Source organism: Etheostoma cragini, chromosome 15, assembly GCF_013103735.1.
Source record: "Etheostoma cragini isolate CJK2018 chromosome 15, CSU_Ecrag_1.0, whole genome shotgun sequence".
In the NCBI taxonomy this organism is placed as follows: Eukaryota; Metazoa; Chordata; class Actinopteri; order Perciformes; family Percidae; genus Etheostoma; species Etheostoma cragini.
Window position 1 is genome coordinate 6,620,481 of NC_048421.1, and position 14,808 is coordinate 6,635,288.

Below are 14,808 nucleotides of genomic sequence, written 5' to 3' on the forward strand. Positions count from 1 at the left end.
GTGCCCATGTATATTTATATACCTATAATTACGCCCTAATAAAGAAATATGTATGCTATTTTACAGTTAATTATGCTATATCACAGGTGCGCACATGTATGGCTCATGGCACACTGTATTTCGAACATAATGCTTCTATTGTTTACAACCAACAAGGGTGCGGCATAATCGATATACGTGCGCCGGGTTCACTCAAGTTAAATAAGTAGCACAAACACACACACACACGGCCTACTTTTCCCACTACTGGTTTTCCTTTGCATGCTGCTGCTGTGCCAATGCGCAAACAGTCGTGGGATAGGTCACCCCAAATTGAGAGTGCTCTCGAAACGATCATCCGATTGAATGACGAGCGCGTCATGCTTGTCTTCCTCCTCTTATGTTCCGTGCAATCAGTGGCTCTGGGTTCCGCAATCCCCTGGGATACTGTATCGCCCTCGATGGCTCTGCTATCGGCGTTTAGCTCACATTGAATGGCTGCCTGGAGCAAGGAAAAACGGGAAGAGAGATCGCTGCGTCTCCTCCTTTAAACCAACGCTCTGCGTTATTAACTTCCCAACGAGGGGGTGAGTTTCTTGCCTGCCGTTGTGTGAGGCGTCCTGTCGGGGTCGTCTAAGGTCTGCCGCGGCAGAGGAGGGGTTGAAGGTAGAGGGGTCTATGCCGGTGTCCTTAGTTTGCGCCGTGAATTTGGGTTTGATGGCGAACGGTCCAGTAGATACGCCACGGGACAATCAAAGTTTGGGATAAGTAACGTTGGGCCTATATGCCGTTTTGGGGAAGGGTATAAATTGGCACAGTCCTAAACTTTCTTTAGCCGTTTCACTCCGTTTTAAATGCATCCTGTTATCAACGTGGAGTTCAATGTTTGAAGTTTAATGGTTAATTTCAGCTCTTCTCTCAAATATGCGAAAATGTGATGGCAGTCAGGATTTCTGGCACTGCTTCTCTTCCGATCGCCGGTTATAAGAAGTGTGCCTTGTTGTGCTCCCACCCCCCGCTCCGTGCCGCACTGGTTCCGTCTGGCTCGCCCTCAGCTGCTGCGTGTCCTGGGATGACCTGTTGATGTCTGTAGAATGGAGAATGGCAGGGGGAGCGTTATCCCCCATCACCAAAATATTTAAATAAGCAACATTTGGGCTTGACAACCGGCGGCGCAGCACAGCTACCTCGTCCGCAAGGCAGTAAGTGTCTTGTTTATATATTAAGTGTGGGCTATAGCGGAAATGCTTGACATTGTGCAGCTGGTCTGAGTGTGCATGAGGTGGATGGTGCGCCGGGGCGAACCCAAAATATTTAACAGTAGCGTTAGCTTAGCCATTAGCTACCTCTATAGGCCTGCTGCGGATGGGAGAGAGCATCAAACATTTCAGCGTTGTCAGCCACACGAGGGAAAGGGGAGCGAACTATGACCGCCTAATATGCTGAAGATGGTTAAGATGAATATACTTGAACGTCATTTGACAGCACGTAAACAGGAACACACCGTCGCCCTCAACCGGGTATCACCGAGGCTTGCTGCCATCCTGTGCCGCCCCCCTCCCGTCGCCTCCCGGCTCCGGTGCCAGCAGACAGTGGAGCATTCCCGGCGGGCAGACTGGCACACGGCGCGGTGTGTTAACGAGCTCCTTATCTGTTCCCCAATACCCGGCATTCTTTCCCGTTTAAACATTTTCTGTACAAAGGCAGACTACAGTCGGAGACACTCACATGGTACAGCCTGAGTAATATGGAGTTAAGAAGTTTGGACGCTTTAAGGTCTATGTTGCTTTATATTCAGGAGCCAACCACAAATCAGGCCTATATGTCTTGACTTCGAAGGAGAAACCCAGCCATGCAGGCATGGGCACATGACAACCAGGAAATGCCTATAGAGGGACTGCATTGTGTGCAAGCTGCACCAATGACTCCACAGTAATCACCCACACACCAGTGTCAGGGCCAATGCTTCTTTCAATTTTAGAAGTGGATCAATTAGAAAGTACTCTTACAAGTCTAAGTTCTGAAATGTTGACAGATGCCCCATCATAGTCCTTTGGACGTGGGCAAAACCTTCTAAAGTCTAAGTAGCCTGTTGTGAGTGTAAGTTTGACCTACTTTTCTCACCAGGCTGGTTGGTATAACACACAGGGTGAATTACGGGGAATTTCACTTCTTCACTTTGCTGCACTCTATTTATTTAATGGAAAAAGGACCTGAGATGGTCCCTCTCTGCAGGCCTCATTGCCCCTCCTTGCTGCATAAAGACACACACATACACACACCTCACATTCTCTTTCACTGTGAGGGCAAACTGTGCAAACACACCCTGCTCTCAGCCCTGTGTTTGTGTGTCTTTATGTGCACACATGTGTGCTTATTGCGGCTCGCCAAACTGTAAACAAGCAGTATTGTCTAATGTCTGTGTGTGACTCAGTGTGCCTTTTGTGGGTTTGTTTGAGTTTGTGTGCGCATCTGTGTTTTAGTATGAGGGAGAGGGAGCTTGAGTGAGACGGAGACAAAGAGAGCATTTCTCTTTACCCTGGAGCTTGGCTAGGTCCCAAATGAAAGGCTTTGGATATGATGGGGCGGCTCACTCCAGCCCTCGTCATTCAGTCACACCAAAGTTGGTTCTGTGCCTCTTACAGGGTGGGCTTCAATCAGTTTGTTCTCACAGTATCAGAGATTGTCTTTGTTTGGTATGTATCTACATGTGGATGCAGCTTGTACTCATAAAACACTTTGAGGTGTTAAAGCGTCTATGTGAAAAGCAGCGTTTATCTAGGCCTGTATAATCATCTGTGTGGATATACTGAATGTGAAAACTCTTCTGACTGGTATTCTGCTTTAAGTAAAGGTTTATGACCAATGCAATGTCACATGAGCGTGTCATCAATGGATCTGTTGTATTCCTAGCTGTATTTGTGGAGGTTATTTAGTGCTTGTGGGTACAGAGGGCACAAACTGCTTATATATGAATCCCTGTACTGCAAAGTAGATGTTTCCCCATGCTGTTGTATAGAATGAGGTCATGGCTACAAATCTAAAACGTAAAAGAAAATAGCTGGTGTCTTTACATATGCCGACACTGAATACAAAAACTTTCTCAAAGAACCAAGCAATTACAGTGTTCATAACCTCTCAGCACAGTGGATGGAACTTCTTTTAAATTCAACATTTGACATGCTTAGTAAAAGGGGTTTGTTTCTCTTTTGCTGTTTAGAGAAGTGAATGGAAACATGTTATGTGGGGTTTGTTTAGGCCACACAGAATAACAGACCATGACCCAGTTATCTGTTTTACAGCTCATAGAAGACAGAAAATAAAAAAGCTTTTACTGAGCCCGCTCCTGGCAATAGCCACTACTGCAAGGCTAAAGTGACAAATAGGATTAATGCAATGCAGAGTATTCATGGCGGTTTCAACAAAACTTTGTTTGAAATATCAATGTCCTGTGACCGTGCCAAAAGCCTTCAGTAGGACTGTGTGAAGTAATATTTGTGGTCTATGTCAATTGGATATGCCAAGGGATAGAATGGTTATTCAGATTTTTTCTTTTCTTGAATTGAAGCTTAATTATTACACATTTGGCCTAGTAACAAAACTAGACGTTTATTATATTATATTATATTAATTTGGTACTACTGTGTCCCTGTGAAAGACTGGCAGACATTTATTGTGTTCATTCATGTAAGAGTCTGACATTCCTCACCTGTTTTGTTTTAGGTCTGTTCTCCCTAGAGCTTTCTGTCTTTTAACACAGCCTTGTTACATTACACCTTCTCCCTACATTGCCTACAGATACTTCCTCACACCAAAGACAAAATAAAACCGTTTTTTTGTTTGTCATTGTTGTGAATGGGCCTGCCTGTTTTATACCCCTTGGGACAATGACCCTGCTCTGGCAGATTGTAAACACTACAATCCAAACCCTGTTTAGGAGTAATTTGCATGACTCCTACTCCAAATGGCCCCAACTCAAACATTTAAAAAGTCTTGGTTGTATTTTCTTGACTTTCTCTGCACTGTAACTCCTTTTCTAGGCCTTAATATTTCAATCACCCCAAAAGCAGTAGTCATTGGGAGTCCTACACATTACTCCTAATGACAAGGTATAAACATTTACAGTCTGATGCTTACACTATGAAAAGTTGAAACTACTATATGTTTACCATAGTTTATCTGTGGATGGGGTTTAAGTTTCATGTCTTGTAATTGTGTCATTCTTCTTTCTTTCTCTGCGTTCTTCTTTCCATTCTCTCTCTTCTGGCTCTCTCTATTTCCCAACAAGACCCTTTGGTGGTGTGCGTAGGCGCACCATGGCCCAGACCCTCCAGATGGCGATCCCAAACTTTGGCAACAATGTTTTAGAGTGTCTGAATGAGCAGCGGCTGCAGGGCCTCTACTGCGATGTCTCTGTGGTGGTCAAGGGCCATGCCTTCAAGGTACTGATGAGACAGCGAGATACTGTTTTTATTATGGAAAGTAAACTTATATTTAAAACCAAGGCTAAATTTAGAGAAGGTTTGGGTGTAAACAATTTGCCCTGTGGCTCCATGGCAGCCATGTTGCATGGAGGTTGGAATGCCAAAAATACAATATACTTCAAAAGAAGTGCTGTTTGGACAGTCTGAAAGTGGGGTGCAGACATTGTAATGTTATCTTTTTTGTATCGGGTTGATTGAACAACCTGGAATGATGATACACTTTCACAGAGAGCTGTTCAACCTAGAATAATTTTGAGAGATACTTTGCTAAATTCTAACTCTCTGGCTAAAGGTTTGGCAATTAGTTAAATCATGTCTTGTGGTCTTTACTTGAAATGACAACTGGACCTATTTAGTTGCATGCAATTTCCCACTTTGCCTTTTTAAAGGTAATGGGTTAGTTTGCCTCCAATTTAAATGCCCTGAGTCTTGGTTGGATTTTCTTAACCGTTTCTGCCCTGTAACCTTTTTTTCTAGGTCCCAATAGGTTAATGACCCTGAGTAAGAGAGTTGTCCCTTTTTTTTTTAAAGTATGACTTTTTTTTCTATAACTTTAGGAGAAGTTCAATATAGTATTTTAGGATTCATATATTAAAGACCTATTAAACAAATACACAAAAAAACATGACTGTGAACTGAACCATGTCATTTACACATTTCTAAAGTTCCAAATATATTTTGTTAAAGTTCTTGTGCATGATCTTATGCGGAATGTTACATTTGCACTACTCTTAAAGTTCTTATGTGGCGCTTTCTTATCTTCTTTTGTCTCAGGCCCATCGAGCTGTGCTGGCTGCTAGCAGTTCTTATTTCCGGGACCTTTTCAGCAGCAGTAATAGTGGAGGAGGTAGCAGCAATGAGACAAGCCCAAACGTAGTGGAGCTCCCCTCGGCTGTGCAGCCCCAGAGCTTCCAGCAGATTTTGTCTTTCTGCTACACAGGCCGTCTCAGCATGACAGTGGGGGACCAGTTTCTCCTAATGTATACCGCAGGTTTCCTGCAGATCCAACAGATCATGGAAAAAGGGACTGAGTTCTTCTTAAAGGTAAGGCTACAATGTGTTTTTAAAATAAAGTGTCTGTTCCGGTTCGAACAATATTGAAATATATATATATATATATATATATATATATACAGTATATGGTTCTCAGAGTTTGAAAAGGAAAAAGTGGAAAGGTTCATCTACAGACATGCATGTACTCATGAAGGAAATTAAGGGCAACTTTCCTCGTAGTTGTTGAAATACATTTTCATGAGTCAAAAGTGCTGGTGGAAGTAAAACTATAGTGTGACCATGGTTGTAGCTGGGGAGGGGGTAATTTAATCATTAAGAACCATTTATTGAAAACTATAAATCATACAAAAGGTGAAGGGAAACTGGTCAATGGTTGTTGGACTGAGTTGCTGTTGGATGGACAGGCTGACCATCCTTCGTCCCAGCTACCAGCATGGCTAAACCCTACGGGCAAAAGCATATCTGTTGGTACATCAGTGTGTTTATGTACAGGATGCTGACACAAAGTTGATATATTCATTCATTTTTTAGGTCTCCTCCCCCAGCTGCGACTCCCAGGGCCTGCACGCTGAGGAGGCCCCACCTTCTGAGCCACAAAGTCCTGTGACGCAAACCAGTAACAGTGCAGGCCGGCCTGCCTCTTGCTTGACGCCACTCCCTCTGGTATCACGAGTGAAAACAGAGCAGCCCACTAGCCAGCCGGAAGCAGCCACCCCATACTCGGTGGTCTGTACTCCTGTAGCCAAGCGGCTGTGGGAGGGTGGTAGCAGCCGAGATGGAGGCGGGGTAGGCTCAGGGGGAGGTGGTGGGGCCAGGAAGGCAGCCCGTTATTCCCAGGAGGCGGTGCGGGGCAGTGCCATTCAAAGCCCCGGAGCCCTCGGACTGGCCATGGGTATGGGTGCCAACGCAACCAGCTTGGCGGGCATGGTGGCTAGTGGCGGGCTTGGTGGCAGTGCCGGCACCAACGGGAGCTCTGCAGCAGGTCTTGGCATGTCAGAGGGCGCCAGCCCCAGCACCCTGAGCACCTACGCCAGTGACTCACCTATCAGCTACCATGATGATGAAGAAGAGGAAGAGGGGACAGACGAATGTGCCGAAGAGCAGTATAGACAAATCTGCAACATGTATACCATGTACAGCATGCTCAACATGGGAGCTGCAGGTAATGGACAGACAGAGAGACAGAATGGAGGTAGTCTAATGTTTATGCCTACTTTTATTTTCAGTGAAAGTGAAATCATTTTTGCCTTCTCTGCTGAGATTTCCTATTTAATTTCAATGTATTTAATAGTAATCCTGATGTTTTTCCTGTTTTAGTTATATAGTACTATTCTAATTTTGCAGTATTGTTTTTCTCCAGCAGCTGGTGAACGTGTTGAGGCTCTACCAGACCACACAGAGACACGGGGTCGGATGCGAGGCAGAGACCTTACATGTCTCCCCGCAGAACTCATCGCTCAGATAGGCAACCGCTGTCATCCCAAACTGTACGAGGAAGGGGACCCTGCTGAGAAACTAGAGTTAGTCTCAGGTATGGTTTGTGTGTGCATGTGTGTTCACAGAGAAACCTGTCTTTTCTGACTTTTATACAAGAGAGTTTTAGAGGATCTGGTAAAATGCTCAATGACTTGTTTTTCTAAGTGTGAAAGGTCTTTAAACATTTGGGAGATACAGTATATGTATGTCTATCAGAGGTGTCAAAAGTATTCACATTCAATACTCAGGTAGAATTATAGATAGTAGGGTTAAAAAGACTTCTGAAGCATCAACTCAAGCTTTTTACTGAAGTAAAAGTACTGGTTTCAAAACTACTTAAAATATAAAAGTAAAAGTAATGTAAGGGGAACAAAATGCAATAAGGGGGACAAAAGCTTAGGCTGCCCCACAGGGGCCTATAGTTCACCACCCCGCCTCCCCAAAAAATGTTTTTCTAAACGCCATAATGACTATAATGACTAAAATGTTAATGTTGAAAAATTTGGGATGCCCCTGTTTGAGCCACTTTTATTCCCATTAAAAATTAATGTAATTTAGTACATTGCAACTACATTAAAGAACCATTTATGTGTACTACTAAGCATTAACATCTGTTCCAAATTCCAAAGGCCACGGGAACTTTACCAGAATACATAGTATTCTGGATCCATGAAATATCTGGCCTTTAAAAATAAAAATCTGCCTGAATGGGAATTTAACAGGGGTGAGCATACTTATGCTCTGTACTTAGGAATAACATGTATTTATTCAAGATACATTATTCATTCACAAAGAAAATTTGTGTCCTTTTTAAAAGGTGAATATTTCCTCATTTTGTTTAGTTAAGGCAAAATGAAAAGATGATTTTTATTTTTTATTTTTTATTTTTTTTCAGCTTCAGTTTTTAAACTAATGACCACCACTGTACCAATTCCAATGTTAGCATATTCAAGGGATCTGGCTAGGCAAATGACAATGATATGTATACACATATTTAGAGGAAGCTGTCCTCAAATGACTGGCCTTGGCATTGGCATGCAGATTGTATGGCAGTACTGCACGTTTGACTCATCGTGTTTATACCAAGGTCATCCTGTAGAAATGTGTGTTACCTCACAGGCTGAATAAGGAAAGAAAAGGAGTGAGGTGACGCACACCAAGCTTGTATTGTGTGGTGGTAGTAGACTAAAAAGGCAAACAGTAAAATGTATTGTGCTTAAGAGCACCTTGGCATTCCACAGGAGGGGAACCGGGACCTCTCTGGCTACCAGTCCATTCCGTACTTCAGAACAGATGGGACTACAATTTTTTTTTATCGCTTCAATAACCGAAATACGATCCGAGCCTAGTATCAGACCTACAAAATCTGAACTTGAACAAATCAATCATGTCCTAAAGCAAGACAATGAATTAGTTAGAAATGTTGATAAGTACTGATGATGTTTGTTTGTTTGTTGTTTGATAGTCACTATAGGCATGTGCATTTTTTGCAGGTACTTCTGTTTATATATCCCGAGCCCAGCTTATGAACTGTCATGTGAGCGCAGGGACCAGACACAAGGTGCTGCTTAGGAGGCTGCTGGCTGCCTTCTTTGACAGGTTTGTTCCTCTTGTCTCTGGTTCTATTTCTGCAAGTGTTTCATGTAAAGTTAGCAAAGGCTTCATTTTTATATAGAGATTAATGTATTTGTTTTTATCTGCTGGCATTAAAGGGATATAACTATTTTTGTTTTCCTCTGTTCTGTGCAACTCATTCTTATTTTTGATGCATCAGGAATACTCTGGCCAACAGTTGTGGAACAGGCATCCGCTCGTCCACCAATGACCCAAGCCGCAAGCCCCTGGACAACAGAGTTCTGCATGCGGTCAAATGTGAGGGTACATGTTTTTCAGTCCGTGGGTGTTTGTCCACAAGCACGCAAACAACTTGCACATTTGCTTGTGAAGTCGGGTTGAGATAGTATAGTACATGTTTTACATATTTACATATACTGTATGCATATTGCAAATAACGTTGTTGCTGAAGTTTATGATTGGCTGTTACATTTCTCAAGTCATTTCACAGTGAAACAAGTCTGTTTTTGTCTACTTTTGGAGTAAAATGCAAAGAAGAGATTATTTGCTACCTACTGCACCCTTTTGATTATCATTAGGTAATAACTCACAGTAACCACTAGAGAGCAGTTTTTCACCTATGTTCACATTTGTGGGCTTGAATATATGTGCTAATGTCTTCAGACATTTATGAGGAAAGCTAACTTGTGTAACTCCTTTGATTGCTCAGTGAAGTTTAGGTCTGCTTTTTGAAGATGACCACATTTCCCTACATTGCATTAGTGAAATGAGAAAGGCAGCAGGACGTGGTTCCAAGAGATCAGCTGCCCCATTTGCATTTACAAATCGGTGTCAGTGCCTTTATGATCTGCAGCATATTATCTCTCTTAAAATTCCCTATCTTAGAGACAAGGTTATACAGTATTTGTTGCTAACATTAACTGAAGTGTGTATGAATGTCGGACATTTCTGATGAATAAGGATTTTACAAGTACATTCCAATTCTTTGGTTGTAATCCCTAACTGATCAGAAAATTGTTGCAGTGTGAGTAGAAGGGGCTCTCATACTTCAGGCTGCTGAAATTCTCTTTGCACTTGCAAGTAGGCAACATTGTGTCATGAGCCTGCGCTGTGACAAAGAATTGGCGGTACGCAGACATCTGCACAGAGCTTACACATATACCCTCTGATGACTACATTTACGCCATGCGGACCCCTGGCAAACTCTCACGTACATGCACAGTATAATTTTGGCTTAATCAAGCCTTAAGTCATGTGTATTCCACTTGCTTAACATTGAAAGACTTTCCCATGACCTTTGTTTCTGTTGTTTAGCTTTCGGTCTGCCTTATGACACTAGTTCTCGTCTTAGGCGTAGGTCACAGCATAAACTAACCTTTTTTTCTTCCTTTTTATGTCAGTTTATTGCCAGAACTTTGCCACTAGTTTCAAAGAGAGCGAGATGAACGCCATCGCAGCTGACATGTGCACCAACGCCCGACGTGTGGTCCGTAAGAGCTGGATTCCCAAGCTGAAGCTACTGATGGCTGAGAGCGACGCCTACACCGCTTACCTTCCCGATGGCGTCAAAATGGAAGACGACACCCTGGGGGCAGACCCATCTTTCGATTCTGCCTCCCTGGAGGCTGCCGGCGGTGCCGGCATGGAGTCAGGTGGCTCTTCAGGTGAATCGCTACCAGGTGTGGGCGGAGACGGAGGACCGTTATTTTGAACATTGTGTTTGGGGAAAATTGAAGATTTGGTGACACACATACCAGTATTCCCCAGTTCTGCTTGCCTCCTCACTCTTTGGCCCACGCTGATTTCTCACATCTGACTCTCTATACTACACTGCTAGGGTCAACAGTTGTTACCCTGATGTAACCAGGACATGAAAACTTTATTTTTTGCTTTATGACTGTACAATGGAGTTAGTTGAGGAAAGGGAAAGAGTGAGAGGGTTTCTTTCTGCCTTCCTTTGTCTTTTTTAGGTGTGTAAGTGCATCCACTGTTGCATATTAAATACATTCCCTGAAATGCAGGTGGTGGGGAGAGTTGCCAGTGTAGCTTGAGGAGGAAGGGATAGCCGATGGAGTAGATGTGGCGAATATATTGAATGTAAGTGGCAGTGGCAGTTTTCTTTATGCAACCCCTAAAAACTTGTATTCCAAACTAGGAAAAAGGAACAACATTTTAAAATAGAAACAATAATAAACATTAACACTACCTTCCTACTTCCTCTCCTTTCATCTTCCACTCATCACCCTGAGAGTATTCTTTACCACATCACCTTTCTCAAGACCAGAGAATTGAGTGTTTCACTGTGCAGTGTCTTATAGAAATGTATCTCATCTTTCTCTGTTTTCTAAATGTTTAGCATGTTTTTCTTGTCTATGAACTGAAAACATGATCCAGAGAGAAGGGGAAAGCTTTTTACTGAGATGATTGTAAAGAAAAATTGAAAGGGCAACAGGTAATCAAAGATGGTCATATTTTTAGTAGACAAATTATATTTATACAAGTGCTTATGCCTAAAACTGTGTGAGCAAAGAATTGAAAGGGGTTGTTTTAAAATCTCTAAGATCTTAATGTTTTATTGAAAGAGGTCTTGTCAAAAAAGGAAAAGTGCTATTTTTGCATTAAAAAGAAGTATAATAAAGCAGTATTATCTTAAGTCCCATAGTCATTTATTTATATCTTTATTTGACAGTGCAGATGGAATGAGCAGTTGAACTGCTAAATTTGAAGCATTTCATCCTCTGTTCACTAGCTTAAAATGAATAATGAGACTGATTCAGCTGGCTTTACTGCTGTCTATGATAACCATTTCTTATAGGTTGTGAACAGTTGCCCACAACTTTGAAATTACTTGTAGTATTACAAAGGTTATTTATCTGAAAGCTCAGCTAGTTTCTTCTTTGTACTGCAATTATTGACAAGAAAAAAAAACTGTCAAATAATAATAATTATGGAATATTGGCCTTTTATTTGAAATCAATAAGCAGAAGCTTGGTGGGTACAATGATGTCCTGAGGAGGCAATACTGCTTGAAAAGCAAATAGGCTTTATGGTACTGTCCATGTGTGGGAAGCAGTTCTTTGGTAAAGGAGAGCCTGTATTTCTTGGCTGTGTCTTAAGTATGTAGTTTATTCATGTATCTAATGCACCACCTCTTTAATACGGAAATTCAAAATGACCGACAGTTTTATTTTACAGTTTAACATGATTTTGTATTTTCCGTTAGAGAGGACGTTTCTGCACCTTATTGAGAAAAACCAGAGGTTCATGCACCTTTTGAGAAATGTAGCAATTGGACCCTGTTAGGTTGAGTCTGTCTTCTTTTTTCCATGTCTTTTTGTTTCTAGTGTAGATGTGGCACGGATTCCTACTGTAAATAATCAAGACTGTTGAGTTAAATCCCAAGTGTTCTTCCTTTTTGTTGCTGGATGCGTCTGGTTATAAAATGTCAATAACTGACCTCTTTTTACGTGAACGTTTGTGTTTGCTAGAAGCTTTTTGACTGACCTGTAAAAGGTCAGCACATGGGATCCATTGTTCCTGTTTCAGATGGATAGAAGTGAAAATGGGGTGCGACTTAGGAATGTGTTCTTAACCTGAAATGCTCTCACACAGACAACCGATTACTCTCACAGTCAACTGATTACTTTCTAAAGATGTATTTTTCTGAAAACAGGGACAGGGTAAAAACCGGAAAGGAAAAGGATGCTTCTTATTCGAGGCAGTTGAGTCAATCTTATTGAGAAAAACAACAACTTGAAAGATGAAGCTCAGCCTATTTTCACTCTTGGTTGAAATTATAAGGATGAGTTTACTGAAAGGTTTGACCTGATGCTTTACAAACAGCAAAAGTGAATACCTTATAAGTATTCTGTAAAGGGTAATGACAACAATACCTCAGTTAGCTCTGCATTTGACTGTAGATGCCACATGATCACCCCTCCCCCACGAACGTACCTCTCCAGTATCTTTCAAGACTGCTGTGCTTCCTGTCCTCCTTGCAGCTGGTGTCATGTTTCACTTCCACAAGTTTATTCATGTGTTTCAGAGAAAGGCAAAAGCAGTGGTTTTAGTTGGTTAACTCCGAATTATAATATGTACGTTTCACTTTCTCAGTGATTTGTAACTGTTAACTGCTGTTTAAGTTTGCAGTTGAATTCAAATGACATCACGTTATCACCAATATTTTTTTATATAATTATGACACTACTTAAATTAGTATATGTAAGTTAACATCATACCTGAAATAGAGACATCAAAATTATGTCATACAGAAAAACCTGTCATTTCATATGTTTATATATATTTATTTCAAGGTGTTTCTAAATAAATCCACTCTAATTCAAGATTTTTTGATAATTACTTTGTGTACAGAGTTAGAGGAGAGAGACTCTAATCACTAGGACCTCTGAATTTAAATGAGGGAGTTTTTGGGACATTCTGTCTTCTTAATATCATCTTTAGCCCAATGGCTACTATATCTGTAGATGTCCCTGCCTAAAGAAATAATACCAGATATGACAATAGCCAATTCTTATTAAAATGTCGAAATTTAGTTTCATAATTGATTTTGTCCTTCACAGAGGTAGTCCCTTAGTGAAATGGTACTTTTCAGGGGTTTTACCTATAGTCAATGTAAGTTCTCTGTCCAAAAAGTCCCTCGCTCACCACTAACTTGCACACTGCTTTATCTGCAATATGTGTGAGAGTGTGGTGGTTTTACTTTATCTGCATTTGAGAATAGAGAGATTCCATGCTTCTTTTTTCAGTACGTTCTAAGCATAATGTAATTTCTGTACCTTTCAACGCGTGTTTACACTTCACAAAACATGTCGACCTACCAACTTGAATGGATAAGGTGTTGCACGGCATGGGGAACCTTTTGTCACTAAACAGTACATATATAAATATGATTATACACATGTACAGATAAATACTGTATATTATATATAGACGCACACATAGAAGTCAGATTGTTTGTTGTGCGCTTGCAGCATGAGGTATATATTTACCCAGAAACGGCGCTTCTTCACAACCTGTGCAGTACTAGGTCTGCCCATGTCTTTGCCCCTGCTCCCTGCCCTCTGTAACCCTGTAGCGCCAGTGGACATTCTGCAAAGCTCATCCTATTTCTTTCTGTGTTCCAAGTGCCAATATCTTTGTGAAAGCCCTGTAACTGTGACCCAACATTAGCAAAGGTAATTGCACATTAACAACTGTAAAATAAATGAATACAAATCATAGAGAAAATGTCAAAATGGATTAAATAATGAATATCTTAATAAAAGATTTGTAACAATTTCTCTTTGACTCATTTTTTAAGTGGAATCTAACTGTCTTGTTGCCTGTCTGGTTGTTTATAATACGCGTTTCATTCATGATACTGGAATAAAGTAAATGTATAGAAAAGTGTTTCCCAATGATTTTAGTAGAATTTCATTAATAATTTGGATATAGCCTTAACAAATTCCCTTTTTAACAAAAAAATAAATAATTCGTTTGCATATCAACGTTAATTTATGTTAAAAAATAATCTCAAGAAGTCCGTTTTTAATATCTATTTCTGTGTGGAATTCCTTTTTGTTGTGAAATACTTAAATGTAAATAACTAACTATGCATTTTCTGTATTAACCTGAAGATAAAAAGCTTAATGATGCATGCTCATTATTGAATGTTCCTCTTCATGCACACTTCAGTTCTCCCACCTGGAGGCTGCCGTGTATGACCAGTTTCTTTCATGCTTCACGAACCTATCACCCCACACAGTTATTCCTGCCTTCATTTGGCTGTAGTTTTACTTTCATACTTGACATACAGTACTTTACATATTTGAAACAACAGGTGCCTCATGAGGCCAGTATTCGCTGACATGATTCATACTCTGAACAGCAAAGTCAACTTTGTATAAAGATTGTGAAATTAGGCTTCATAGTCCCTCAAATGATCTAAAACGGTGATTTAACCTTTCATAAACATGAAAACCTGTTGTAGAATAAGTATCAATGACTCATTTTCAATTGTATATTACCACTTTGTTTGGTTACTGCTTATTAAAAATCTCTCATAAACCTCTTATTTCCAGTTTAGCTGCAAAAAAAAAATACAACAGCATGTTTATTTTCTCCGCAGATTGAGATCCTTTGGAGCTAGAAGCCAAATAATTTCTTTGCTTTTCACATCAGTAATTCAGAGTATTTTGCTTTAGTGTAGCACTGCTTGGCTAAGTAGCCAATCAGTTAAAATGAAACAAAGCTATTTGATCAAATCAAAATTTAATTATAG

The 14,808-nt window shown here is 40.8% G+C and overlaps 1 protein-coding gene across 2 annotated transcripts; it reads left to right on the forward strand.

Annotated features, from left to right (window-relative positions):
• Positions 1–255: 255 nt before the first annotated feature.
• On the forward strand, positions 256–13,826 carry LOC117957875 (nucleus accumbens-associated protein 1). 2 transcript variants are annotated; one of them, XM_034893965.1, is made up of 8 exons: positions 256–566; positions 4,268–4,421; positions 5,238–5,507; positions 6,009–6,639; positions 6,841–7,008; positions 8,447–8,552; positions 8,728–8,825; positions 9,929–13,826. In XM_034893965.1, exons 1-8 carry the CDS (start codon positions 346–348, stop codon positions 10,237–10,239), a joined length of 1,959 nt encoding a protein of 652 aa, XP_034749856.1. In that variant the 5' UTR covers positions 256–345; the 3' UTR covers positions 10,240–13,826. The 2 variants fall into 2 exon arrangements, with proteins under 2 accessions (XP_034749856.1, XP_034749857.1); XM_034893966.1 differs by lacking the exon at positions 256–566 and adding an exon at positions 1,035–1,181 and having other exon boundaries at positions 6,838–7,008.
• The last annotated feature ends 982 nt before the right edge of the window (positions 13,827–14,808 follow it).

Excerpts from the sequence above, each read along its gene's own strand:
- LOC117957875 (XM_034893965.1), top strand. The coding sequence starts at position 346 with ATGACGAGCGCGTCATGCTTGTCTTCCTCCTCTTATGTTCCGTGCAAT. Across the intron at positions 6,640-6,840 it reads GCTCAACATGGGAGCTGCAG|CTGGTGAACGTGTTGAGGCT; the intron begins GTAATGGACAGA and ends TTTCTCCAGCAG. Across the intron at positions 7,009-8,446 it reads GAAACTAGAGTTAGTCTCAG|GTACTTCTGTTTATATATCC; the intron begins GTATGGTTTGTG and ends CATTTTTTGCAG.